The sequence below is a fragment of the Nicotiana tomentosiformis genome, chromosome 3 (assembly GCF_000390325.3).
Source record: "Nicotiana tomentosiformis chromosome 3, ASM39032v3, whole genome shotgun sequence".
Taxonomy (NCBI): Eukaryota; Viridiplantae; Streptophyta; class Magnoliopsida; order Solanales; family Solanaceae; genus Nicotiana; species Nicotiana tomentosiformis.
Genome location: NC_090814.1, coordinates 11,389,378 through 11,417,286, shown reverse-complemented (window position 1 = coordinate 11,417,286; position 27,909 = coordinate 11,389,378). Strand labels below are relative to the sequence as shown.

Below are 27,909 nucleotides of genomic sequence, written 5' to 3'. Positions count from 1 at the left end.
TCGGGTTGATTAGCCAAATGGGCCATAGAAATCGGCAGGTATGATATTGAGTATCGACCCCGAACTGCTATCAAATCTCAAATCTTGGCGGACTTCGTGGCTGACTTTACCCCGACCTTCGTACCCGAGATTGAAAAAGAACTACTGATAAATCTGGGTACATCTTCGGGAGTCTGAACCCTCTTTACGGGTGGTGCCTCGAATGCGAAGGGGTCCGGACTAGGCATTGTACTAAAATAACCTGTAGGTAATGTAGTTAGACAATCTATCAGAACTACAAAACTGACTAACAATGAGGCCGAGTATGAGGCCATGATTGCAGGTCTCGAACTAGCTAGAAGCTTGGGAGCGGAAGTCGTAGAGGCTAAGTGTGATTCCCTCCTCATGGTAAACCAAGTTAACGGGACTTTCGAAGTCCGAGAAAAATGAATGCAAAGGTACTTGGATAAACTATAGGTGACTGTACGTCGATTTAAGGAATAGACTTTGCAACATGTACCCCGAGAACAGAACAGGGAGGCCGACGCTCTTGTAAACTTAGGCTCATTGGTCAAAGATGACGAACTCAACTCGGGGACTGTCGTACATCTCATGAGATCAGTAATCGAAGAAGGTCACACCGAGACAAACTCCACAAGCTCAAACTGGGATTAAAGTAACAAATACATAGAGTACTTCAAGAACGGGAAGCTTCCATCAGATCCTAAAAAATCGAGAGCGTTGCGCACAAAGGCAGTATGGTTCATCTTATCCAAAGACGAAACATTGTTTAGAAGGATGTTCAATGGACCATTGGCAATATGTTTGGGACCGGGAGATACCGATTACATCCTACGGGAAATTTACGAGGGAACTTATGGAAATCATTCCGGTGCTGATTTGTTGGTGCATAAAGTAATCAGAACAGGGTATTATTGGACCGATATGGGCAAGAATGCAAGGGAGTTCGTTAGAAAATACAACAAATTCCAAAGGCATGCGCCCATGATTCATCAACCCGGGGAGCTACTCCACTCGGTCCTATCTCCATGGCCTTGCATGAAATGGGGAATGGACATCGGTGGCCCTCTCCCATCGGCCCCAAGTAAGGCTTAGTTTATTTTGTTTATGACTGGTTATTTCTCTAAATGGGTTGAAACACAGGCTTTCGAGAAAATCAGAGAAATGTAAGTGATAGACTTCATTTGAGACCACATCATATGCCGATTCGGGATGCCATCCGAGATTGTATGTGATAATGGAAAACAATTCATCGGCAGCAAAGTAACTAAATTTCTCGAGGATCACAAAATCAAAAGGATCTTATCAACACCTTATCATCCCAGTGGGAACGGACAAGCCGAATCGACCAACAAAACCATCATCCAAAATCTTAAGAAGAGATTGACCGACTCCAAAGGAAAATGGAGAGAAATACTACCCAAGGTCCTATGGGCATAGCGCACAACATCGAAATCCAGTACCGGAGCAACACCATTCTCGTTGGTTTATGGCACTGAAGATCTTATTCCGGTTCAGGTCAGAGAACCTAGCATCAGGTTTTGATATGCAACAGAAGAGTCGAATAACGAGTCAATGATCACGAACCTAGAATTGTTGGACGAAAGACGAGAAGATGCTCTCGTCCGATTGGCCGCCCAAAAATAGCGAATCGAGAGATACTACAATCGAAGGACCAATCTTCGACATTTTAAAATCGGGGACTTGGTGCTAAGGAAAGTCACCCTCAACACTCGAAATCCGAATGAAGGGAAACTAGGTCCGAATTGGGAAGGACCGTATCAGGTTCTCGGAATCGTTGGAAAAGGATCCTACAAGCTCGGTATAATAAACGGCAAACGACTACTGAGTAATTGTAACGTATCGCACCTAAAGCGATACTACTGCTAAGGTATGACCCTCTCATGTTCATTTGTATTTCGAAACTAACCCTTGCAGGTGTTCGACCAGAAACAAGAATGGATTCTTCAACTCGAAACCTTTAGATCTGAAAGCACGTGTTACACTCTTTTTCCCTTAGACCGATTTTGTCCCAAATGGGTTTTCCGGTGAGGTTTTTAATGAGGCAACCATCGAGCGTGCTAACTTAGAGCAATTCAACATATCGGAGGCCTCTTTACAATCAACCTCGAATACTGGGGGTGCATTGCCCTCGAATATATCATGTTTGATGCAAGGAGATTACTTTATGGCAACAGGGTCTCGACAGGAAAAATTTGTAAGGGCCAAATGGTCAAACGAACCATGCCCACATAGTTTGCTTGAGCCTCGGCACAAATCATGGTAACAGGGTCTCGACAAGAAAATTTATAAGGACCAAATGGTCAAACAAACCATGCCCGCATAGTTCGCTCGAGCCCCAGCACAAAATATGTACACATGTATGATGACATATAAAGAGAAATTTCTTCTTTACCAAAATCTCATACCTTATAAAGGTTTTTCCACTTCATATTCTCGATCTATTATGTAAATATGCTTAAGAGCCGACCAAGACCAGAGTTCGAATGATTACACCATAAATCGGGGACTGCCGTTCGAAAAATCAACGAGATCGAATTATATAAAGCCTAAGGGATACCTTAATTCGGGTTCGAGAAATCATTTTCACTCGGTTGCCTAAGAGTTACCTTAATACGAGTTCGAGAAGCCATCCCCACTCAACCTTAAAGCCTAAGGGATACTTTTACTTCGAGTTTGAGAAATCATATTTTTTCTTCGAGTTCTAGCAAACACTCACTCGACTACAAAGCCTAAGGGCTACCTTAATTCAAGTTTGAGAAATCATCCTCACACGACTACAAATCCTAAGAGCTACCTTACTTCGAGTTTGAGAAATCATCCTCACACGACTACAAAGCCTAAGAGCTACCTTACTTCGAGTTTGAGAAATCATCCTCACTCGACTACAAAGCCTAAGGGCTACCTTAATTCGAGTTCGAGAAATCACTCTCATAACGCATAAGGGTTGTACTTTACTTTGAGTTCGAGCAAACACTCACTCGACCATAAAGCCTAACGGCTATTATTTACTTCAAGTTCGAGCAAGCACTCACTCGATCAAAAGGCCTAAGGGCTACACCAGTTCGGTTTTGATCAAATTATCTGAACCCCAGCCTTAGAATTCAAACTTCAAAAATCTATAAGGCAGAACGGAAGAAAGTATTTTATACATGTAAAAAATCATTTACAAGGGCAGCATGGCCCGATCAAATTTCTTTACAAAAGACCAAAAAACGGTCCTATGAGAAACACAAAAAATACTAAAAGACTTAGTCCTCTCTGGGAGTATCGTCTTCGCCATCGAGGCCCCCTTTACTTTCAGATCTGCTCTCACTCCCGGTATCATCATCGTCAGGAAAGTCCAAGACTCTGGCTTTGGCTTCAAGCTCCTTAGCTTTCTCAATCTCGGCTGTAAGATCGAAGCCACGAGCATGGATCTCTTCGAGAGTCTCCATTCGAGATTGGCATTTAGCATGCTCGGCAACCCGGTTTTCTTGAGCCTGAGCAGCTTCAACAACCTCATTTGCTCAAACCTAAGCAGTTTCGGCATCAGACCAATAAATAGACACCATTGCATCGGCATTGGCCATGGTTTTCTTGACCTCCGATATGGCCGCTGCGAGTTCAGTGGCCAGTTTCTCTCGATTGGAATTTGCTGAGCTCAACCGAGACTGGAACTCCTCGATTTTCTTGGCTTGCACCAAGGCTTTCTCTTCCAAGCTTCGGAGTTGGACCTCAGCTAAAGCCAGTTGAGTCCGGGCAGTCTCCTTTTCTGAGGCGAGGTGGTCCATGTTCTTCTTCCATTCCTAGGCCTCTGACTTCACTACATCCACTTCAACACGAAGCTCCCTGATCACGTCGCGCTTTTGCTCGACCTGCGGGATCGAACTGTTAGCCATCACTCCCGAATCAATATCATTATATTCAAAGATTCTTTTTACCTACTCAACTAGCTTAGCTTGTTCTTTTCGAGAAGCTTCAAGCTCAGTCCAAAGTCTTTTTACTTCTCCTTCTCTCTGCTCACTGAGAAGCTTAAAGGCATCTCTCTCCTCAGTAAGCCTTCGAACTTCGGCTTCATACTGGCTTAGCTCCCTTCGGGATTGGAGAAAAGCCTCGTGATGAAGCACAGAAGCCTACAAAAATAAAAGGAAGGGATTATACAAGGAAAGAAAAACACAAGTATAAAAATTGGCAAAGGAAGTATGAACTTACCCGATTCAGGGCCTGTTGGGCTTCGTTAAAAAGGCAAGGCGCTCCCACCTCGCTCGAGCTCTTCTTCGAAACCTCTAAATCACTCGGACCGATGGCATCTTCTACCCCGATAAAATAACCATGGAAAGGATCCTCCTCTCCATGGGCTCCCTCCCCGTGACAAGTCTCCACAGCCTGAGCGTCACGTATCATCGACTAGGAAAATGAAGGAAAAGAGGGGGAATCCCCGATCTCTATTGCCCCGACTAGGTCTTTTTGGGCACCGCCTCCGTCTCGGGAAGCCTCGAACTCGGTTCGCACACTAGCATCCACAGCTTCCTCGACGATCTCTTTGCCCCAAGGCAAAATATCCTCGGTCCCCCTTGGCTCGGGAACTTGGGTCAAAGTCTCCTCCTCGACCTCATCAAGCCTGGACGGAGCAGTATTAACTCCCACCGATACCGAGGTATTTTGAGTATCGATGCTAGCCCATGCACGGGCACCCAGCCCGGAATCACTTTCTTCTTCTTCTTCTTCTTCTTCTTCTTCATCCCTTAGACTCAGGACCGACTCCATAGTCAAGGGGATTACGTTCACCTTGGGTTTTCGAGCCGCTCTCTTCCTGGGTTTTTGACCCTCGAAGTTCGAGGCCCTTTTCCTCTTAATCACCTTCTCTGGTTTTGAGATAGGCGGTAAATCTTCTTCATCACCTGATGGGGGTCTCATTACCGCATCTTTTACGAGACCTATAAAGAAAGAAAGTAAGAAAAACTTATGCCCGAGAAAATGCTTGAACAGTAAGCAAATCGGTAAGCCAAGAAGAAGGTTTACCATGAGTACGAGCCTCCCACCGGCCCTTTGACAAATCGCGCCATGTGCGCTTGGCGAATTTTGACATCGAAACCAGGCTCCTGACCCTGCTCTCAAGGTGGGGAACCGCACCCGGCATCCAAGCAACGGATGTATCGAAAAGAACTCTAATAAAGGTTGAAGAAGTAAAACAACAAACAAAAATTTAATAGGGGATCATATTTACATTTTATATTATATTTCTCGAAAAATGGCATACTCTCAGCCGGGATCAGGTCCGAGGTCTTCACCCTAACGAACTGGCCCATCCAACCCCGATCTTTATCTTCGTCTATACTCGAGGTAAATACCTTGGTGGCCCGGCATTGAAGCTTTATCAGCCCACCTCGGTAAAGATGAGGGCTATATAATCTTACAAGGTGGTCGAGGGTGATGGGAAGCCCGTCGACCGTGCTCACAAAGAAACAGAGCAGTATTACAATCATCCAGAAATAAGGGTGTATTTGGCCGAGGGTCACTTGGTACTTCTTGCAGAAGTCGATGATGAACGAATCGAGGGGACCCAGCGTGAAAGGATAAGTGTAAACACTCAAGTACCCTGCCACGTGGGTAGTGATCTCTTCCTCCGGTGCCGGTATCACAACCTCTTTATTTTCCCAACCACAATCTTTCTTTACCAAATCAAGAAGGCTTTGGGGATACCGGCTCACATCGACCAGCAACCGATGAGTGTTTCTCGACCTTAAAGTCGGAATCGATAACGCATCCCCCGAGAACGAGTTCTTCAAGGCGTGGCTCCACCATCGGTTTCACACCGGCCGACCAAGATGAGGAAGCAGCCTCTTTTTGAGGAACGATTTAGATATCTTGGCCATATAAATTTTCAAGAACAAAGAAGATGGGAAATTAAAATATTTTGGTGTTTGGTGAAGAACAAGCAAAGAAATCTTTAAACTTGGAAATAGAGAGCTTTGGGGAAGACGAAGAACTGTAAAGATTGGAATGAAAAGAGATTTGAAAGTAAAACTTTCAAATAAGGAAGGAGGGGGGCTATTTAAAGATTTCACGGTGACTGTTCAAAATTAACAGTGGCCGACCATCAGCTGACGCACATTTAATGCCTTGGTAACTGGACTAACGAGACATTTGTCACATACGTCACAATCGGGTTCGACGCAGACGTCAGTATGTATCTAGTCAGAGGTTGAAAAATCACATCGTTTCTCGACACTTTCTTTCTGAGAAACAAGGGGATTATCTGTATACGGTCAAAATCGAGTTTGCCCTTCGTGTAATTGGTCAAGATTGGAACATGATGGGCCGAGGGTCGTCATTATAATATCGAGATGTAATGTGAAACCGGGTTATCGAGCTCAAGATTGAGGGGCCAATCAATACCGAGCTCGAGTCAGTACCGAGCTATGATGTGAAATTGTGTTATCGAGCTCGAGATGCAGAGGCCGCCCAATACCTAGACCAACCAAGATCAAGCCAAGAGACAAAGAGCCGTTATAGCTGCACTAGGGGAGAGAATCTTGGCGGGAATCAAGGAAAAGCTAATTAACTAATCTATCATGGGATCCCCACTATGTATTTTTAATTATATCCAAAGTAGGATTCCTCCACTATATTAAGAGTTTCTATCATTCATTCAAGGCGGACGGATTCACATATTGATATACATTCATACACTCTCACATTCAGAGATTATTGAGATTTACACACATATAGTAAATATTATCCTTTTTGGGGTTGTGGACATTGATTCATCTTGTTAATTTATCAATCATTCTTGACTCAAACTGGGTTTGTATTTATTCCTTTTTTACAGTCAATATTCGATATATTTCTACCTATTTTTTCAATTTGTACCAAGTTATATCGCGTATCCTTAGAACTACGTATAAATTCAACTCTATCCGTTTTTCGGGTAAACAACAGGGATGCAAGTGAGCTAAGACAACAATAGGGATGGAGGAAGCTTGGGGAACTGATGACAGTTGCTAGCGATGGAGCAAAATCTAAGCTCAATCAATGGGGTAATTTGCCTGCAAGCACTGTTAGGGCACACCGGAAGCGAGAAATTTATGGAGGGAATTGATTTCTTTTTTTGTTTTTGTTTTTGGCAAAATATCCTTATTTATATTTTGGACCAAATTATATTTTATAAGACTTTCGTGGTGGCAGCATACATTTTTTCACTTTGTTAATCCTAATTCTCCCTAACCTTAAAAATGAATTACTTTGTAAAGAATTATAACTATAGGGTTAATTCACCAATTTAGCTTGTAAAAATGGTCGATTAACCGAAGGACCTTGGAAACTAGGCCAAATGCCTTTTTTAGGAAATATATCACAAATGACAAATACTCCTACTATACTAATTTATTTGAAATATTTTATTAGTTTGTCTAAAAAGATTTTTTATATTTATAAATTTAACTTTAAAGAAATTTACTCTAATTTTGTTTGACTGGTACCATGTTAAGGAAAAAATAAATATTTTAAAATTTATAATCTAAAACAAATATAAACCACTAAAGAAAGTTGGTTTATAAATCATAGAATAAAAAAGGAAAGTTTAAGGGAAAGTTTGTATTCTCTTTTTCAATGAGTTAATACTCCTAAATTATTACGTTTTTGTCAATTTTTTATATAACGACCCGACCGGTCATTTTACTATATAGGTCCCTGTTCCCCTAAATAAGACTCCCTGTATGTGTTTTCACTATTTTATGACTTGCGGGGATGGTTAGTTCGGGATTTGGAAGGGTTCGGGTTGAAATCGGAACACTTAATTACTACTTTAAAGTATTAAGTTTGACTTGGGTTAATAATTCTAGTAAACGATCTCGAAACCAGAATTTTACGGTCCCAATAGGTTCGTATAATGATTTTGGACTTGGGCTTGTGTCCAGATCGGGTTTTGGATTACCCGGGAGCATTTCGGTGCCTAAAGTTGAAAGTTGGCTTATTGAAGGTTTAAAAGTTCTTTAAATATGGTTTGGAGTAGGTTTTGGTGTTATCGAGGTTCGTTTGGGATTCCGAGCCTGAGAATAGCTCTGTAAGGTGATTAAGACTTGCACACAAAATTTGGTACCATTTTGAGTAGTTTCGCTATGATTCGACGCGTTCGGAGCAAGTTGGAAGAACTTGAAGTTCATAAGTTGATTCGATTTGGTTTGGGGTACGATTCTTAGTTGTGGTGTTGTTTTCTACATTCTGAAGGTTCGAGCGAATCCGTCTCATGTTTACAAACTTATTGGTATATTTGGATGAGGCCTCGGGAGAATCGGGTGCTAGTCGGGCGTTGCACGGATCTAGTTAGAGCTTAAAAGGGGTTGCTGGTTCACCAGTTCTGGTGTGTCCGCACCTGCGAGCTTTTGGCCGCATGTGTGATCTCTTGTCCGCAGAAGCAGCTTTGGGCATTTGGCCAGTGGTCCACAGAAGCGGCCTCGCTTCTGCGATGGGAAGTCCACAGGTGCGAGGAGGCCGCAGATGCGCTCCACCCTCCGCAGAAGCGGAGCTAGCCAACTTGGGCATGATCCGCAGAAGCAGAGCCGCAGATGCGATCATGGAGACACAGAAGTAGAAGTGTTGGAGGCACTTATGTTCATTTAATACGGGATATGGCCATTTTTTACTCATTTCTTTCACTTCTTGGGCGACTTTGGAGCTTCTTAAAGAGGGGTTTACACCTAGCTATTTGAGGTAAGTAATTTTCATCCAATGTAAGTTAAGTACATAAATTATGGGTAGATTTTAATATGTAAAATTCTGAAAATCATAGGTTTAGATGAAAATCCTAGGTTTTGATAAAAATGGGATTTAACAACGAAAATGGTTACGAGATTGGGTAAAAATTATATATTTGAGTTCGGGAGAATATGGGTAACAATTATATTCGAAATTTTCGGAATCTGAGCAAGTGGGCACGGTGATAACTTTAAGGAATCTTCCAATTGGGGTTGGGTAATCACTCTAATAATTAGATTATGAACTTTTGAGCATGTATTGATTAATTTAAACAACATTTGACTAGTTTCGGATTGTTCGGCACCGAGTTGAGGATTTAGAGTGAATTGAGGCCGGAAAGCGATCTTTGAGACAAGGTAAATCTCTTGACTAACCTTGTAAGAGGGAAATTACCCCATAGGTGATTTAAATTACTATTTTCTTCTAATTATAGGGGATATATACGTACGAGATGACGAGAGTCCGTGCGTAGCTACTAATTATATTTATGTCCGGATAGTTTAGGACCCAAATTATGAAATACTTATAATATTTGCACCCTATTTGTTGATTAAAATGCCTAAATTATATTGGAACTCGATAGAGGAATTGTAAAAGACCGACTCCCACTTACTTGAGTTTTGGTGAGGTACTTGACTGTTAATAGAAATTGTGTTTCTTTGTGTATTAGCCTTGTAATAGCTTTTAAACCGAATGTTATAAAGTATCATCTCTTCTTATGGAGTGGGCCGAATGCCTCGGTAGTAGAATAGATGCATCTATGGTTTGTGCCACTCGACTCTCGGCAGTGTACACATTATTCTGGATCGGGTCGTACGACCTCGGCATAATCGAGTGTGGTTATACTCGGAACTTAATTATATTTGATATTATTTCATGGCCTAAGAGGTTAGAATCATATATGACAGAACCTGACTTGGGCTTTACCATTTGTGAAAGAATTATTTATTTCCTGTTGTTATTGAGATATTATTATTATTTACATAAACCATGCTCATTTGAAATTTCTGTATTTTTATTGTTCGCCCATAGTAAGTGTCGATGTCGATCCCTCGTCACTAATTCTTCGAGGTTAGACTAGATACTTCCTGGGTACATGTTGTTTATGTACTCATGCTACACTTTTGCACTAATCGTGCAGGATCTAAGGCAGATGCATCTGGCGGTCATATCGGCGCGCACCCCCGTTATCCCAAGGCCTAGTAGTGAGCTGCTTCCTGAGTCGTTCCGCAGCATCTAGAGTCTCTCTTTTGCACTTATATTTCTATCTACTTTTATTTCAGACAGTAGTTAGAGTTTTGTATGTTCTACTAGTTGCTCATACACTTGTGACACACCAGGTCTTGGCACACATATACTAGTAGAGTTTATGGTTTGGAGTATTTATATCACTATGATTGCCACTCATTTGCCTTTCTTCATTTACTAAATTTTCTACTCTTTAATTTCTTAATAAGTAGAATTTAATTACATGGAAATTTATTAAAAGGATCAATGAAATGATTAGTCCACTGTTGGCTTGCCTAGCAACGACGTCGGGCGCCATCACGGCCTATAGGAGGAATTGGGTCATGACAACATGGTATCAGAGCACTAGGTTCACGTAAGTCTCACAAGTTATGATCAGGACTAATAGAGTCTTGCGAATCGGTGAGGAGACGTCCGTACTTATCTTCGAGAGGATATAGGGTGTTAGGAAACTACTCTTTCTTCATCTCTTATCGTGCAGTTGATGTTGTGCTAAGTATCTTTCTATTATTCTCTCACAGATAGTGAGAACGCGCGCAGAAGATGTACCCGATCATGGAGGCATTGCTCCTAATGTTGCTAGAGGCGGAGGCCGAGGGAGGGCTCCAGCTCGTGGTAGAGGACGAGAGTGTCCTAGATTTGTTCCAGTCATGCCACCAGTGGATCTAGTAGAGGATCCTATTATTGAGGAGCAGGGCAAGGAGCCTGCAGCAAAGCCAGCCCCGGTGGATTTCATGTCCGCACCGGGATTCCAGGAGGTCATGGGTTGTATGATGTGGTTCATGAATTCTATGATTCAGGACGGTTTATTTCCAGCAGACCCAGCCACATCTCAGGAGGTAGGGGAGCACAGACACCTACCGCTCAGGCTCTAGGGCATGCAGCTGTCGTATATTAGACCCCGAGTGCACTGCCCGTAGACGGAGCTCAGCCAGTTACAGCAGCTATTCCCGAGCCCGGACCAGCTGTGGCCGGCGATCCTCAGAAGTAATTGGACAGATGGACTAGGCTACATCCTCCTATCTTTGGGGGTGAGAGGCATGAGGACCCCCAGGATTTTATTGATCGGTGCAGGGACAGACTGCACAACATGAGGATATTAGACCCACGGGGTGGACTTTACCACCTTACAGCTGGAGGGCAAGGCGCGTAGATGGTGGCAGTCCAATCTTCTTGGAAAACCAGCAGGTTCTCCTCCCATGACTTGGGATCAGTTCGCACGCCTTTTCTTGGACAGGTATATCCCACACTCTCAGAGGGAATAGTTGCAATTTCAGTTCGAACAGCTCCAGCAAGGTCCGATGTCAGTAACCGACTATGAGGCGAGATTCTCTAAGTTGTCTTGCCATGCACTTATGATACATTCTACCAATGCAGAGAGAGTGCGAAGGTTTGTTGCAGGGTTGCACTCTGTTATTCAGGCCACTATGGCCCGAGAGGTTGAGATGGGGACTTTTTATGAGCTAGTTGTGGAGATAGGTCGAAGGATCGAGGGTATCCGTCAGCGGAGTCTAGACCAGTCGGTCAGGGATAAGCGGTTTTGATATTCTGGAGAGTTCAGTGGTGCCCCGGCTGGGGGCAGGGTTCAATTCGTGAGGGGTCGGTCTAACTGTCCCACCTATCCAGCACCGCCTCCTCCTCGGGGTGCTCTAGTGCAGCCTTATTTTAGCGCTATTCTAGAGAGCTCCTACTGCCCACCAGCTATTCAGGGTCCCTCCAGTGGGTATTATGCTATTAGGGCCAGACTTCAGGTCAGCAGTCCGCCATACCGAGAGGTTGTTTTGAGTGTGGGGATCTTAGTCATGTGAAGAGGTTTTGCCCTAGGCTTCAGGGCAAGGCAGTGCAGCAGGGACAGCAGCCTATGATTACAGCACCAGTTGCCATACCAACCGTCCGGCCGCCAAGAGACGGAGGGCAGGTGGGTAGGGCCCGTCCTAGAGGTGGAGGCCAGCCAGGTGGTGCTCCATCTAGATTATATGCCTTTCCATCCAGACCAGATGCAGTAGTCTCAGATGTCATGATCACAAGTATTACTTCTATCTGCGATAGGGATGCTTCGGTACTATTTGATCTAGGGTGTACATATTCATATGTTTCATCTATGTTTGCTCATTTCCTGGGAGTTCCTTGTGAGTCCTTGGGTACTCCTATTTACGTGTCCACTCTAGTGGGCGACTTTATTGTTGTGGATCAGGTTTATCGGTCCTGTATCATGACTTTCTGTGGTTATGAGACTAGATCGGATCTCTTGTTGCTTGATATGACCGACTTTGAGTTCATCTTGGGCATTGATTGGTTGTACCTATATCACGTCATCCTTGATTACCATGACAAGACTGTTACCTTGGCGATGCCAGAGCTTCCTAGATTAGAGTGGAAGGGTTTGTCTATCAGTGCATCCAGTCGAGTTATCTCCTTTCTAAAGGCTCGACACATGGTCGAGAAGGGTTGTTTGGCTTATCTAGCCTATGTTCGGGATACTAACACAGAGACTCCAGCGATTGATTCAGTGCCCGTGGTCCGGGAGTTCTCTGATGTGTTTCCTTCTGATCTTCCAGGCATGCCACCAGATCGTGATATTGATTTCTATATTGACTTGGCTCCAGGTACCCAATCTATCTCTATTCCAACGTATCGCATGGCACCGAAAGAGTTAAAGAAGTTGAAGGAACATCTTGAGGAGTTGCTAGCAAAGGGGTTCGTCAGACCAAGTGTATCGCGTTGGGGTGAACCGGTGTTATTTGTGAAGAAGAAAGATGGGACTATGCGGATGTGCATTGATTATCGCCAGTTAAACAAAGTTATCATTAAGAACATGTACCCGTTGCTTCGTATTGATGACTTATTTGACTAGTTGCAAGGTGTCGGGTGTTCTCTAAGATCGACTTGAAATCAGGGTACCATCAGTTGAAGATTTGGGATTCGAATGTTTCGAAGACGGCTTTTCGGACTAGATATGGTCATTATGAGTTTCTAGTGATGCCGTTCAGTTAGACCAATGCCCCGGCGGCGTTTATGGATTTGAGAACCGGGTGTTCAGGCCATATATTGATTCGTTTATCATTGTCTTCATTGATGACATTTTGATCTACTCACGTAGAATGGATGAGCACGAGCAGCATTTGAGAGTGGTGCTTCTGACCTTGCGGGAATAACAGTTATATGCTAAGTTCTCCAAGTGTGAGTTCTGGTTGGATTCTGTGGCATTCTTGGGGCATGTTGTAGTAGGTGAGGGTATTAAGGTAGATCCCAAGAAGATCGAGGCAGTTCAGAGTTGGCCTCGTCCAACCACGGCAACTGAGATCAGGAGCTTCTACGGGTTGGCAGGTTATAATCGTCGGTTTGTGGAGGGCTTCTTATCTATTATGGCACCTCTGATTAGATTGACCCATAAGGGTGCTCCATTCTGATGGTCCGATGATTGCGAGACGAGCTTTCAGAAGATCAAGACCGTATTGACTTCAGCACCAGTATTAGTGCTGCCTTCCGGTTCAGGGATGTATACTGTGTATTGCGACGCTTCACGCATTTGTTTGGGTTGTGTATTGATGCCGGAGGGGAGAGTTATTGCATATGCTTCATGTCAGCTGAATCCCCATGAGAAGAATTACCCCGTACATAATTTGGAGTTGTCCATGATTGTTCATGCTCTCAAGATCTTGAGGCATTATCTTTATGGGGTGTCCTGTGAGGTTTACACCGATCATCGTATCTTGCAGTATTTGTTCAAGTAGAGGGATCTCAATTTGAGGCAGCGCAGGTGGCTTGTGTTACTAAAAGATGATGATATTACCAACCTTTATCATCCGGATAAGGCGAATGTAGTTGCGGATGCCTTGAGCAGAAAGGCGGAGAGTATGGATAGTTTGGCATTCATTTCAGCAGAGGAGAGGCCACTAGATTTGGACATTCAGTCCTTATCTAATAGACTTGCGAGGTTGGATATTTCAGAGCCCAGTTAGTTCTTGCATGCATCGTCGCCCAGCCTTCACTATTCGATCAGATCAAGGCTCGTTAGTTTGATGATCCGCACTTGTTGGTTCTCAGAGAGACGGTACTACAGGGTGGTGCCAAGGAGGTTACTGTCGGTGAGGATGGTGTTCTGCGACTCCAGGGTCGCCTATGTGTCCCTAATGTTGATGGATTGAGTGAAAAGATTCTAGAAGAGGCACACAGTTCTCGGTATTCTATTCATCCAAGTGCCACAAAGATGTATCGCGACCTGAGGCAGCATTATTGGTGGCGGCATATGAAGAATGGCATAGTTGAGTACGTAGCGAGGTGCCTTAATTTCCAGCAGGTTAAGTATGAGCATCAGAGGCCATGTGGCCTACTCCAGTAGATGGTTATACCTGAGTAGAAATGGGAGCGTATTACTATGGATTTTGTAGTTGGGTTGTCGTAGACCTTGCGGAAGTTTGATGCAGTTTGGGTCATTGTCAACAGGTTGACCAAGTCGGCACACTTCATTCCGGTAGTAACCACGTACTCTTTAGAGAGATTGGCCCAGATTTACATTCAGGAGATTATTATGTAGCATGGTGTGCCTGTCTCCATTATATCAGATAGAGGCCCTCAGTTTACTTCGCATTTTTGGAGGGCAGTACATAGTGAGTTGGAGACCCGGGTAGAACTCAGCACAGCCTTTCATCCGCAAACCGACGGACAATCGGAGCGGAAGGTTCAGATCTTGGAGGATATGCTCATAGCATGCGTGATTGATTTCAAGAGGCAGTGGGGTCAATTCTTGCCTTTGGCCGAGTTTTCTTACAACAACAGTTATCAGTCCAACATCGAGATGGCTCCATTTGAGGCTTTATATGGTCGACGATGTCGTTTGCCCATTGGATGGTTTGAGCCCAGCGAGGCTAAGTTATATGGTACTGATCTAGTGAATGATGCCTTGGAAAAAGTAAAGTTGATTCAGGAGCGACTCAGGGCCGGCTCAACAAGATTGGAGGCCTAAAGCCAAACTTCATAGAGAGGCACTAAATTTTTTTTAAAAAAAAAAAAAAGATCGTCATATATATTTTAATTTAAAATTACTTTTCTAGATTTTTTAGATGCAAAATCATTAATTATTATCTTATAATTGATTTGTTCTAATGATTCCTTTTCAATTGATAATATAGCTAATCCATTCAATCTCTCTTGAGACATTGTTGATCTTAGATAAGATTTTATTAATTTTAGTTTTGAAAAACTTCTTTCGGTTGAGGCAACAGTTATTCTAATTGTCCCCTTTTCTACTAATAGATCTCTCAACTTTGTATCTACCATATTCCATTGACTTGGATCGTATATATTTTTATAGATGTAGTTATTCAAATCATTTAAGAGTCCTTGATTTTCTGGAACTATGTCAGATTTCGTAGTCACTTCTTCTAGATTTTCTTCTTGGATGTTATTATCATCTAACTCAACTCTATCACTGACTTGTTCATTTCAAGAACATCCTCCCATGTTTTCTGATTCAAGACTTTTATTATTTGTTAAAAATCTATCAAGGGCTCCCTTTTGGGATTTAATTAATTCTTCACATTTTCTTTTTTTTCTCTCTTTTTGCATAACCGGATTCATATTTTCTAGTTGACATATTTAAATTGAATAAAATCTAATAATAACTAAAAAACAAGAATGTATACTTAGTAAGTAAGAATATCAATAATGACAAATTTTCAATGAAAAAATATAATTTAAAGTTAGAATAATAAAATCTGGCTCAAGAATTTGATAAGTGGATATAACGGTATCGAAATAGTATTGCACTGCTTCAAAATAACGATTGTTTTTGTCTTGTTGCAATGCTTGAAATTTTGAAGAAGACACCCAAAAGCAAACTTTGATCTTTTTGTGAGCACACAACGGTAAGTTTTCTAGAATGGAATATAGAAATAGTTAATAAGAAGAGAGTAAGAATAAGTGAAAGAGACAATGAAAAAGATAAAAATATAGGAATAGTCATGTGGACCCATGTTAGGTGGTAGGATATAATTAGGCAAGAAATTAGACACCAACGGTCCCCACATAAAAGGTAAAAAGTTACTTTATTCCAAAAATTCCGCTTCTAATAGTATATGCATGAATTTGTATTTTATTTATAATATACAACATACAACATACAACTTTAGATTGCTTTAGTTTCGTTATGGTTGAGCCGGCACTGAAGCGACTTCGCACAGCACAGTCCAGACAGAAGAGTTACGCGGACCAGAAGGCACGTGACTTATCCTTTATGGTGCGTGAGAAGGTTCTCTTGAAAGTCTCACCGATAAAGGGAATCGTGAGGTTCGGGAAGAAGGTCAAGTTGAGCTCAAGGTTCATAGGTCCATTTGAGGTATTGAGACGAGTTGGGGAGGTAGCTTATGAGCTTGCTTTGCCTCCCAGTCTATCTGTAGTTCATCCGATTTTCCATATGTCTATGCTTCGGAGATATCATACTGACATGTCACATGTATTAGACTTCAGCATGGTTCAACTAGATGAGAGCATGGGTTATGAGGAGGAGCCAGTTGTCATTGTCGACATACAATTTCGCCAGCTGAGGTCCAAGAAGATTTCTACGGTAAAAGTTCAGTGGAGGGGCCAACCAGTCGAGGAGGCGACTTGGGAGGCCGAGGAGGACATGAGGAGCATATATCCACACTTATTCGGCACTCCAGGTATGATCCTAGACTCGTTCGAGGACAAATGTTTGTTTAAGAGGTGGAGAATGTAACAACTCGACCGGTCATTTTTCTATATAGATCCATGTTCCTATAAATAAGACTCCTTGTATGTGTTTTTACTATTTTATGACTTGCGGGGATGGTTAGTTCGGGATTTGGAAGGGTTCGGGTTGAAATCGAAATACTTCGTTCCTTAATATTGGCTTTAAAAGATTAAGTTTGACTTGGGTCAACAATTGTAGTAAACGATATCGGAACCGAGATTTGACGGTCTCAATAGGTTCATATAAAGATTTTGGACTTGGGCGTGTATCCGGATCGGGTTTTGGATTACCCGGGAGCATTTCGGTGCCTAAAGTTGAAAGTTGGCTTATTGAAGGTTTAAAAGTTCTTTAAATTTGGTTTGGAGTAGGTTTTGGTGTAATCGATATACGTTTGGGATTCTGAGCCTGATAATAGCTTTGTAAGGTGATTTAAGACTTGCACGCAAAATTTGGTACCATTCTGAGTAGTTTAGGTATGATTCGGCGCGTTCGAAGCAAGTTGGAAGAACTTGAAGTTCATAAGTTGATTTGATTTGGTTTGGGGTATGATTCATAGTTATGGTGTTATTTTCCGCATTCCGAGGGTTCGAGCGAGTTCGTCTCATGTTTACAAACTTGTTAGTATATTTGGAAGAAGCTTCGGGGGCCTCGGGCGCTACTTGGACATTGCACGGATCGAGTTAGAGCTTAAAAAGGGCTGCTGGTACACCAGTTCTGGTGTGCCCGCACCTGCGAGATTTATGCTGCAGGTGCGAGCCCGCAGGTGTGAGCACTTGTCCACAGACGTGGCTTTGGGCATTTGGCCAGTGGTCCGCAGAAGCGGAGAAGCCTGCGTAGAAGCGGCCTCGCTTCTGCGATGGGGAAGTCCGCAGGTGCGAGGAGGCAGCAGATGCGCTCCACCCTCCGCAGAAGCAGGATCCCGTCCGTAGAAGCGGAGCCAGCTAGCTTGGGCATGATCCGCATCTGCGAGGTTTTGTCCGCAGAAGCGGAGTTGCAGATGCGGCCATGGAGCCGCAGAAGCGGAAGTGCTGGAGGCAGTGGGGTTCATTTAATACGGGACTTAGGCCATTATTTACTCATGTCTTTCACTTCTTGGGCGATTTTGGAGCTTCTTAGAGAGGTTTCCACCTAGTTAATGGAAGTAAGTAATTTTCATCCAATGTAAGTTAAATACATAAATTATGGGTAGATTTTAACATGTAAAATTATGAAAATCATAGGTTTAGATTAAAAAAATACCTAGGTTTTGATAAAAATGGGATTTAACCACGAAAATAGTTATGGAATTGGGTGAAAATTATATATTTGAGTTCGCGAGGTTATGGGTAACAATTATCTTCAAAAATTTCCAGAATCCGGGCATGCGGGCCTGGGGATAACTTTTAGGAATCTTCCAATTGGGGTTGGGTAATCACTCTAATAGTTATATTATGAACTTTTGAACATGTATTGATTAATTTACACAATATTTGACTAGTTTCGGATTGTTCGGCACCGAGTTGAGGCTTTAGAGTAAATTTGAGGCCGAAAAACGAGCTTTGAGACAAGGTAAGTCTCTTGCCTAACCTTGTAAGAGGAAAGTTACCCCATAGGTGATTTAAATTACTATTTTCTTCTAATTGTGGGGGCGACGTATGCACGAGGTAACGAGAGACCGTGCGTAGCTACTATTTATGTTTATGCCCGGGTAGTTTAGGACACAAATTATAAAAAACTTGTAATATTTGTACCCTATTTATTTATTAAAATGCCTAAACTATATTGGAACTCGATAGAGGAATTGTAAAAGACCGACTCCCACTTACTTGAGTTTTGGCGAGGTACTTGATTATTAATAGAAATTGTGTTTCTTTGTGTATTAGCCTTGTAATAGCTTTTAAACTGAATGTTATAAAGTATCATCTCTTCTTGTGGAGTGGGCCGAACGCCTCAGCAGTAGAATAGATACATCTATGATTCGTGCCACTCGACCCTCGGCAGTGTACACATTATTCTAGATCGGATCGTATGACCTCGGCATAATCGTGCGTGATAATACTCGAAACTTAATTATATTTGATATTATTTCATGGCCTGAGAGGTTAGAAGCATATATAACAGAAATTGATTTGAATTTACCATTTGTGAAAGAATTATTCATTTCCTGTTGTTATTGAGATATTATTATTATTTACATAAACCATGCTCATTTGGAATTTTCGTATTTTTATTGTTAGCCCATAGTAAGTGTCGATGTCAACCCCTCGTCACTAATTCTTCGAGGTTAGACTAGATACTTCCTGGGTACATGTTGTTTATGTACTCACGCTACACTTTTGCACTAATCGTGCAGGATCTGAGGCAGGTGCATCTGGCGGTCATATCGGCGCGCACCCCCATTATCCCAAGGCATAGCGGTGAGATGCTTCCTGAGTCGTTCCGCAACACCTTGAGTCTCTCTTTTGCACTTATTTTTCTATCTACTTTTATTTCAGACAGTAGTTAGAGTTTTGTATATTTTACTAGTTACTCATACACTTGTGATACGAGGTCTTGGCACATATATACTAGTAGACTTTATGGTTTGGAGTATTTATATCACTATGATTGCCACTTATTTGTCTTTGTTGATTTACTAAATTTTGTACTCTTTAATTTCTTAATAAGTAAAATTTAATTACTTGAAAATTTATTAAAAGGAGAAATCAAATGATTAGTTCACTGTTGGCTTGCCTAGCGGCGATGTTAGGCGCCATCACGACCTATATGACGAATTGGGTTGTGACATTCTACTTAAATTATCTTATATCTCCAAAAACCCATTGAACTATATCCTTCTAGTTATTTAAAAAAACCTTGTTAATATTTTGGCAAAATGTGAGAGATAATTTGTCTGAAGGCGCGTAAGAGATGAAATTATCCAAAAAAAATGGCCCCACCTGGCATACTCTAACGAATAATTAGTGTTACAAATTCAATTTTCTTTATATTCTAGATTTTTTCTCATTCGTCTACCTTTCTTCTAAAAAATTTGTACCTTTATTATTCCTTCTCCTTATAGGTTCCATGTGAAACTTCTCTCTTCTCCTGTTTCTATTGAAATTACCTTTGTTCTTCATTTTTCCTTTATTCATTTCTCCACGGTTTTTCTTTCTTGTAAACCCCTAATTATTTAAATACAAAATCTTGTACTAAACTAAAATATACAGTGAAATCGAAAGTTAATGTAAAAAAAGAGAGGTTGAATTGAGTTTTATTAGCGAAAATTCAGATTGATCGGAAAAGTAACCATTATGGAAGGAGATGGAAGTACAAAGGCTTTTACCTTTTTATTTTTTATTATTCATTTAAATATTTAATTAAATTAATAATTAGATTAGGCTTAATTTATTAGTCACGTGTCGTAAACTTGGCATATTTAAAGTAAAGGTGTCAAACGGGTTGGGCCAGGCTAGGCCGATTCCGGACCGGCCCTGACCGATTTTAGACTGGACCGAACCGGCCTAGTAGTAAGGGGGGCGGGAAGGCTTGGGTTGGGATGGGAACTGGCCTATGACGGGATGAATTTTGATACCGGTTAACCAGACCGGTACGACCTGATAAGGTCATGTCATTTGGAAACCGGTTAACCGGACCAGCCCGGATGCGGTTCAATGACTAGTTCAATTTTTTTTTTTTATTCTTGACCGTTGGCAACGGTCAGCTGCCCTTTTGACAGTTGCCCAACGGCTAATTTGCAAGAATAGTCCTTGTTGGTTATTTTTTTCAAAAATAATACTTTTATTATGTACTAATTTAGCCCTTTGAAAAACTATAAATAGATTCCCTCCCCCCCCCCCCCCCTTTCCCTCCCCCTTCATTTCTTCACTTATCTCTCAGTTCTCAAACCCAAATTCCCAATTGTCATTCTCTCATTCTTCACCTAAATTGCAATCAACTATTTGGCTCTCATTTTTTTGGAAATTTATTTATGGTATTATTTGAAGTTTGAACTTTGAACAATTGGCGTTTCTTCGTGGTAACATCGGAGTTGCGAAATTCAATTTCAAGACTTCAAAAATCATCAAGTGTTCAATTTATTGAGGAATTCGGTCCACTTATTCCAACTCTTTCTCTTATTTAATATTTTATTTGCATATTTAATTTTTATTAGTAGTTAAATTTTCATAATATGTTTAATGCTGCAAAACGAGTTTGTAATAGGGTTGCTCGGGGTAATCGGGGAAATAGAAAAGGAGGTACTTGATGATTTGGTGACTAACCCAATGGATTTGGACTTATATATTTAATCCATATATATATTGGGCGTATATAACTTATCCAATTATATTAGCCCAATAAATTTATTTGAACAAATATATCTTGAATTTCAAATATAGTCCAAATTTAATTTATGAATTCTAAATTCAATACATTTTAAATATATACACTGTTAATGAAAATGATTATTTGATAATTATATGTCATTGGATATATGATAATTATTGTATGGAAAACCGTATTATCGCTTTTAAATTTGATAAAGATGAGAATCATACTGCTATTTTTATAAGTATTACTATTTGCGAAATTGTATTTTACAATCTTAATTAAAAAAAAGTATTGTGTATGTCTTTTGATAATGTTTCTAATATCGCTATTTCAATATTAAGACTGCATTTGCACCTACCACTTGACGAAATTTTTCATGTTAGGTGTGCATGTCATGTGTATAAGTTAATTGTTAAAAGTGGCCTTGATTTATTTTCGACTGAGATTACTCATGTCAGAAGAGCAGTTGGTGTTATTCAAGGAAATAATAGACAATCTAGAATTAGGGAATTTAAGACTAAGTATACCGAACATAACCTTAACCCCAGATTCATGCCAGATGAAATTGTTACTAGATGGAATTAGACATACTTATTTTTAAAATATTGCTACAAATATAGATTGCCTATAACTGAAGTTGTTAATGCGTATTGTACTTATCCAAACCATATGTTAACAACTAATACTTGGAAGGTCATTAATGATGTTGTTAAATTTTTACATAAATTTTATACGGCTACTGTTGAGTTTTCTAAAGCATATTACCCTACTGTTACTATGGCGTTAGTACATATAGTTAAAATTTCTTTTCTACTCTCTGATTCTAAGAAGAAATAAAAATATAAGAATGTTGTTGATAAAATGCAAGCAAAACTCAAAAAAAATACTTCTTTCCAATTCCTCCAATTTAGTTAATTGATGTTGTTTTAAATCCTTCTATTAAGATGTCTAATTATCACCAATTAATCAATGCTTTATATATTTATATGGATATTGGACCAACTGAAATCCTAGATATATATTGTTGTATGAACAAGCTAAATGATTATTTATAATAATTATATAATAATTATATAATAATTATGCAAATATAATTGATGTTGCTGCCAATAATGTAGACAATGTTAATCTCACTATTCATTGTACTACTTCTACTACATCTGTTACTATGGATGAAGATGAAGGTCTTGATGGTTTTAATATTTAGTCTACATTTCTTTTCACTCAAATCATTAGCATGAACATTGATGAACTTCAATTCTACTTGCAAAAGCAAACAGAGCCTAGCACAAAGGAATTTTCACTGTTGGCATTATGGCATGAAAATGAAAAGCAAATTCATGTTCTTTCCGCAATGGCTCGGGATGTGCTAAATGTGTCAATTTTAATTGTTCCATCAGAGAGTGCATTTAGTCAAGAAAGACAACAACTAGGAGACACCGGTCACTCATTGGGAAGCAATGCTTTGGAAGTTTTAGTATGTTTCAGAGATTGGATTAGATCGGAACGAATAAATCAAGGACGTGAAGATATTGATAAACTAGAAGACGAGGAACTTGGAGATATATTAACACATGGTAACCCATCTGGATTTAACACTCCAGAAGATGGCCAAGAAGCTCATATTGATTATGAAGAACTTACTAAGGCAATGCAAAACCTTTGAAGTTCTTGATTTATATTTAATAATTTAAATTTAAATTTACTCTTTTTCCTTTAATTTAGTTGTTGTAAAATGTAAACTTTAATTTGCAAGTTTGAATTTAAAAAAAAAAGTTGCAAATTATAAGTTAAATTTTTTTTCTTCTTCATTGTATTATCTTAAATTCTTAATGAAATATTCAAATATAAGGCTTTTAAAGCCTTTGAAGTTTTTATTCAAAATTCTAAATATAAGGCTTTTAAAGACTTTGAAATTTATTCAAACACTCTTTTTATAAGATTGTTTTTATGTTTTATATTTTTACTTTATCTTAATATAAATTACGATAGTTATACAAAATACACTCCAAAAAAAATTAAATAAAATCGGCCTGGCTCGGCCCCTCAAGCCCGGAACTGTTCGGGTTCAAATTTGTACCGACGAGGCTCGGAACCGGTAAGACCGGTATTTTGAAACCGGTAACCGGACCGATACGGAGACCGGTCGGTCTACTTTTCCTCTAGCCCGGCCCGGCCCCTTGACACCCATTTTAAAGTTAAGGAGTGTGCGTCATATGCACCTTAAAAAAGATTTTGGATAGGAAATGATAAAAATATTATTTTAGAGGTCGTTTGGTACATGAGATAAGAATAATAATCTCGGGATAAAGTTTGGGATTAACTTTATTTCATGTTTGGTTTGGGATACTAGCTAATTTCAGGATAATTTTTACATTAAAATGATGGAATTAATTATCCCATATAAAAGTTAGAATAACTAATCATATGGGATATATCTCATAATTGAACCAAACGATACCTTAGGATATTACTCTTTTAATTTGTTTCCGATTGTCCAGGTTAGTTTTCTCTATGAAATATCAGTCAACATTTCCATCAACACAAAAAGAAAGTTGAGTCACTAGACTCGGCTACTTGTTTCTCTGAATGCATAGGAAAAAGGCGCACAGTTACTTGTTGTGGGATACCTGAATAGATTTATTATTCTTCCTAAAAGGTAACCTCCCACTCCTCCTCCAACCCCTCTCTCTCTCACACACACACGCACAAGCACAATTATGTATGCTTCTGTTCGAATATGTAAATGCTGGGTCCTTTTCTTTTTTGCAGCATTTTGTAAAATTGATTGGGTATTCTGCAATTTGAAGTTGAATTTTGATAGTCTTAGCGGTATTTATCCTGCTAACAATGTGAAAAAGTAAAATAGACTTTTGATGGTTTAATAGTAATTGCAAATGGACTTGCCCTCGTATTGCTTGCTCTGGACTCTGGAGCTGAATGATATATATAGTTCAGCTTGTTATGAAATCTAAAAAGTATTGGTGTAATCAAACTTATGATTTATCAAAGAGGAAAAAAGAAAAACAAAGCAGATTAAATACAGAATGCAGAATAGTCATGACTGAGGCACTGAGCCACTTCTGTTTCTTTGGTTAAGTAATTGTATTTCATTACTAAAATCTGCACTTAAGGAAGGAAATGAAAAGATGCAAAAGTTGTTGATATGTCCTATCCACATAGAAATCTTACCCTCTTCCACACATTACCGGTGGATGCTACAGCCGCTATCACTTTGGCTCCAGGATGGGAATGAAGGTCGAGGAGGCCGGGAAGAAAAGGTTATTCGCTATTGGTTTACCCTTATATCAGGCCTTGGTTCGGCTAATACATGATGGATGAAGGTTTTGTCAAGTTAAGAATGGATGGTACCTATAATCAGACTCAACCGTTGCAGTACTTGAAAAGAAAGAAAATATTACTCTCTTTTTCTTGAGGCTGCTACCGATTTCTTATTTGTTATCCTGACGTCCTGTATGCAAGGTTGTTCCGAAATCCGTTTGTAACTTCGTGGACGTTCATACTTTATTCTGTAGTTTTCAGTTACATTATAGTTTCTATAATAAAGGCTATAGGTCATCGGTTGTGATGTTTAGAAGGGTCAACCCCTCGGATTTGTACTCATGACTCAGCCACTTTTTTGGGTAATCTTAAGCTTTCCTTTCTTTGTATGCCTCTTACATGAAATGGTAACAGAGATTTCCTTCCAGAAATTTCTTTTTGGGTCATAAAGATTTGTCTATCAAAAGAAAAAAATACCTTCAAGAGACTTTATCTAGTTTGAGATTGTGCATATAGTTTGACACTATGATACAACAAAAACAACAACGCCTCAATCCCAAACAAGTTGGGTGGCTATATAAATCCTCGCTGACCATATTTCTCCATTGAAGTTCAACTCATGTCCAGGGACAGAGTGTAGTTTACTATTCCGGCCAAACCCAGTAACTTTGATACAAACCCTGTATTTATCTGCCTCTGCTCATGTCATTATCATACCAAATAAAAATAAAAAATTTGACACTTTGATAAAGTGATATATATTTTGAGCCATGAGATATCTGCAGTAGGTCTTCTAATATGAAAACTTTGAATAATATGTACACACAGAAGGATCCCCGCAGATTCTTTCATGTCCTCTCCTCTCCTCTCTTTTCATAATATCTTATTATTAAGTTGGTTTCTGATTGCTTCTTTTATATACTTTACAGTTCATGGCTTATAGAATGGATGCAATAATGCTGCAGTCTTTTCCAGCAGTCGAGAATGAAAGCATTGGACATTTGTTTGTTGTTTCAAGAAGTTCCGCTATCCTGGATTTCTCCAACAGACTAGAAGTAACTGAACAAATTTCAAAGTTTGGTGTAAAATGTATGCCATCTCTTAATATTAGGTAACATTCAAATTGTTGGTTTTGAATCTTGGGATATCTACTTGATTTCATTTTGTCTGATAATTAATTTCTTTCATGGTTTAAATTTTGCTGCTCGAAACATTGTCAGTTGCATTTCCAAAGTGCAGTGGAAGCCTTTATAAATTAACTAGTTATTCAGGTATATCTTATGATGCAATTGTTGTTATTTCACATCGATAGAAGAAGTGGAAGCAAATTTTGCAAATCAATGTTCTTAATCCGAGAAGTTTGAAGGTTTCAGAGCTCTTCCAATTCCCACTTCTTGGCCAAAAGTTGGTGAAGGATAGAGTCCCCTCCCTTTTCCTCCTCACTTTTGCTGCAGGTAGACAATGCTTAAACTCTGTCTCTAGCTATGGTAGGCATGGGGTTAAGTAGGTGAGTGAGGGTTTAGTAGTCAAATGAAGTGAGTGCAAACCTTGGAGACTAGAATTCAAATCCCAGCACAGACAAAAAAAAACATTAGGTGATATTTTCCCATCTGCCTAAGATGTTCAAAGTTACATGTTACTTGTGCTGGTGGGAGATAGCAGGTACTCAGTGGAATAGGCGAGTGTAAGCTTGCCCAGACACCAACCTTTATGGAAGAAAAAAAAAACGTGAGGGGAAATCTTTGCTCTGGGCGTAGCAGTGTAAATCAACAGCCTAACAAAAAAATTCTTGATACCGTTTTCTCGCTGCCCTATATTTTGTTTTAGTGCCTGACATCGTGATTTTTGGTAGTGCCTGGACAACACAATTGTTATACCTTGTTAAATCTACAAGTTTGTGATTTTGCACTTCAAACTTTGTGCCTGTATATATATATCTGTGCATTAGTTGATCTTCACTAATACCATTCAACTACGACGTAATCCCACACTATATCTTTATAGCCCTCATATTTTCAAAAAAAACTATATCTTCCTATCTGTCTTGGCAATTAACACGATGCTAGTGTTTGTGTCTGCTACTTAAGATATCTAATTCTTTTTATACTCTAAAAGTCTGTTTAAAGTTTAGCCTGTACTAAGGATGAATCAGTCCTCTACCAACATATGAAGGTTTACTTAAATAAGAACTATGGCTTTGCTTTTCTCCATTTAAAGTTAAATTGCTTTCTCTTAAACAATGTCAATAACATGCTGGAACTGTATGTTTTAGAAATTGAGTTTTAAATCATAGGACTGAACCGGAGAAGATCAACAAGAGGCAGTTATGGTCAAATTATTTATTTATCTATTTGTCTTGCAGGTTGTGGGGAAAATATTTTCTTTTGCATGATTATATAAGCTTCGTTTTGTAAAAACAGGTCGCAGACAAGAAGACGTGGATCAAGAATAGCATTTGCTTTGGATACAGGCAGAATTCCCAGTAGTGATGATCAAGATGACCTCAATGGTGATGGCCGTGATTTAGGTGGAACTCGTTTGGGGAGGATAGTTGGTGGTGGAGGCAGGCAGCTCTTGGAGAAGCTCAATTCAGCTCGGAAAAATTTCCCGATGAAAGTATTTCTGCTTCTCTTGGGTTTTTATACGGCAAATGCCTTGGCTACGATCCTAGGACAGACTGGCGATTGGGATGTATTAGTAGCAGGAGTCGTTGTAGCTGCAATTGAGGGAATCGGAATGCTGATGTATAAAAAGCCACCTTCTCTGCCTTCCAGGAGGTTGCAGTCTCTGGTTTCAATGGTGAACTACTGGAAAGCAGGTGTTATTCTAGGTCTCTTTGTTGATGCTTTCAAATTAGGAAGTTGATTTTCTCTCTAGAAACTTGAATTCTTTTGTCCAAACTGATTGTCCATTCAATTCCATCATTCCATGTATTTATCATACACCAGACTGATCCTATGTACTTGTGTTACAATTGAGGTGCTTCTATTTTGAGGCACATGTATATTAATAATTTGTTGTCCAATTCACTTGACGATACCTTTCTGCTATATCTTGTGTCAGTACTGTTGCAATCTCCTACAATACTTGTTTATTAATCTGAAGCCGTTTATGTGTTAAGACATTTTATAGCAAATTTTTAAATTCTTGCTTAGAGCAAGTTCCAAGGTAAAGTGGAAGCGAAGAAGACAGCATACCTAAAATTAGTAGGGAGCACAAGTGAGGAGGAGAGGAGGGCGTGCTTGGAGTGGTATAAGGTAGCTAGGAAGGAAGCAAAGCTGGCGGTTACGGAGGCTAAAACTGCAGCCTATGGCCGTATGTACGAGGAACTGGGGGAAAAAGGTGGAGATAAGAAGTTATTCCGGCTGGCGAAGACGAGAGAGAGGAAGGCCCGGGATTTGGACCAAGTGAGATGCATCAAGGACAACGATGGTAGAGTATTGATGGAAGATGCTCAGATTAAGAGGAGATGACAGACTTACTTTCATGAACTTCTGAATGAAAAAGGGGATCGGGATATTGTGCTAGGTGAACTGGAGCATTCCGAGAATCACCGTGACTTTGGGGACTGCAGGCGCATCGAGGTTGAGGAGATCGTGGAAGTTATGTGTAAGATG

The 27,909-nt window shown here is 40.1% G+C and overlaps 2 protein-coding genes across 2 annotated transcripts; both read left to right on the top strand.

Moving 5' to 3' along the window:
* Positions 1–23,509: 23,509 nt before the first annotated feature.
* LOC104094906 (ycf20-like protein) lies at positions 23,510–27,342 on the top strand. The gene is made up of 3 exons (XM_009600931.4): positions 23,510–23,669; positions 25,222–25,403; positions 26,713–27,342. Exons 2-3 carry the CDS (start codon positions 25,225–25,227, stop codon positions 27,155–27,157), a joined length of 624 nt encoding a protein of 207 aa, XP_009599226.1. The 5' UTR covers positions 23,510–23,669; positions 25,222–25,224; the 3' UTR covers positions 27,158–27,342.
* Positions 27,292–27,765, top strand: LOC138907366 (uncharacterized). The gene is made up of 2 exons (XM_070197964.1): positions 27,292–27,354; positions 27,448–27,765. The coding sequence occupies exons 1-2, from the start codon at positions 27,292–27,294 to the stop codon at positions 27,763–27,765; spliced, it is 381 nt and encodes a 126-aa protein (XP_070054065.1).
* The last annotated feature ends 144 nt before the right edge of the window (positions 27,766–27,909 follow it).

Bases quoted from the DNA above. Each gene is read 5' to 3' on its own strand.
- LOC104094906 (XM_009600931.4), top strand. From the start codon at position 25,225: ATGGCTTATAGAATGGATGCAATAATGCTGCAGTCTTTTCCAGCAGTC. The intron at 25,404-26,712 runs GTAACATTCAAA...TTGTAAAAACAG, and splicing joins ATGCCATCTCTTAATATTAG to GTCGCAGACAAGAAGACGTG.
- LOC138907366 (XM_070197964.1), top strand. From the start codon at position 27,292: ATGTATATTAATAATTTGTTGTCCAATTCACTTGACGATACCTTTCTG. The intron at 27,355-27,447 runs GTACTGTTGCAA...ATTCTTGCTTAG, and splicing joins TTCTGCTATATCTTGTGTCA to AGCAAGTTCCAAGGTAAAGT.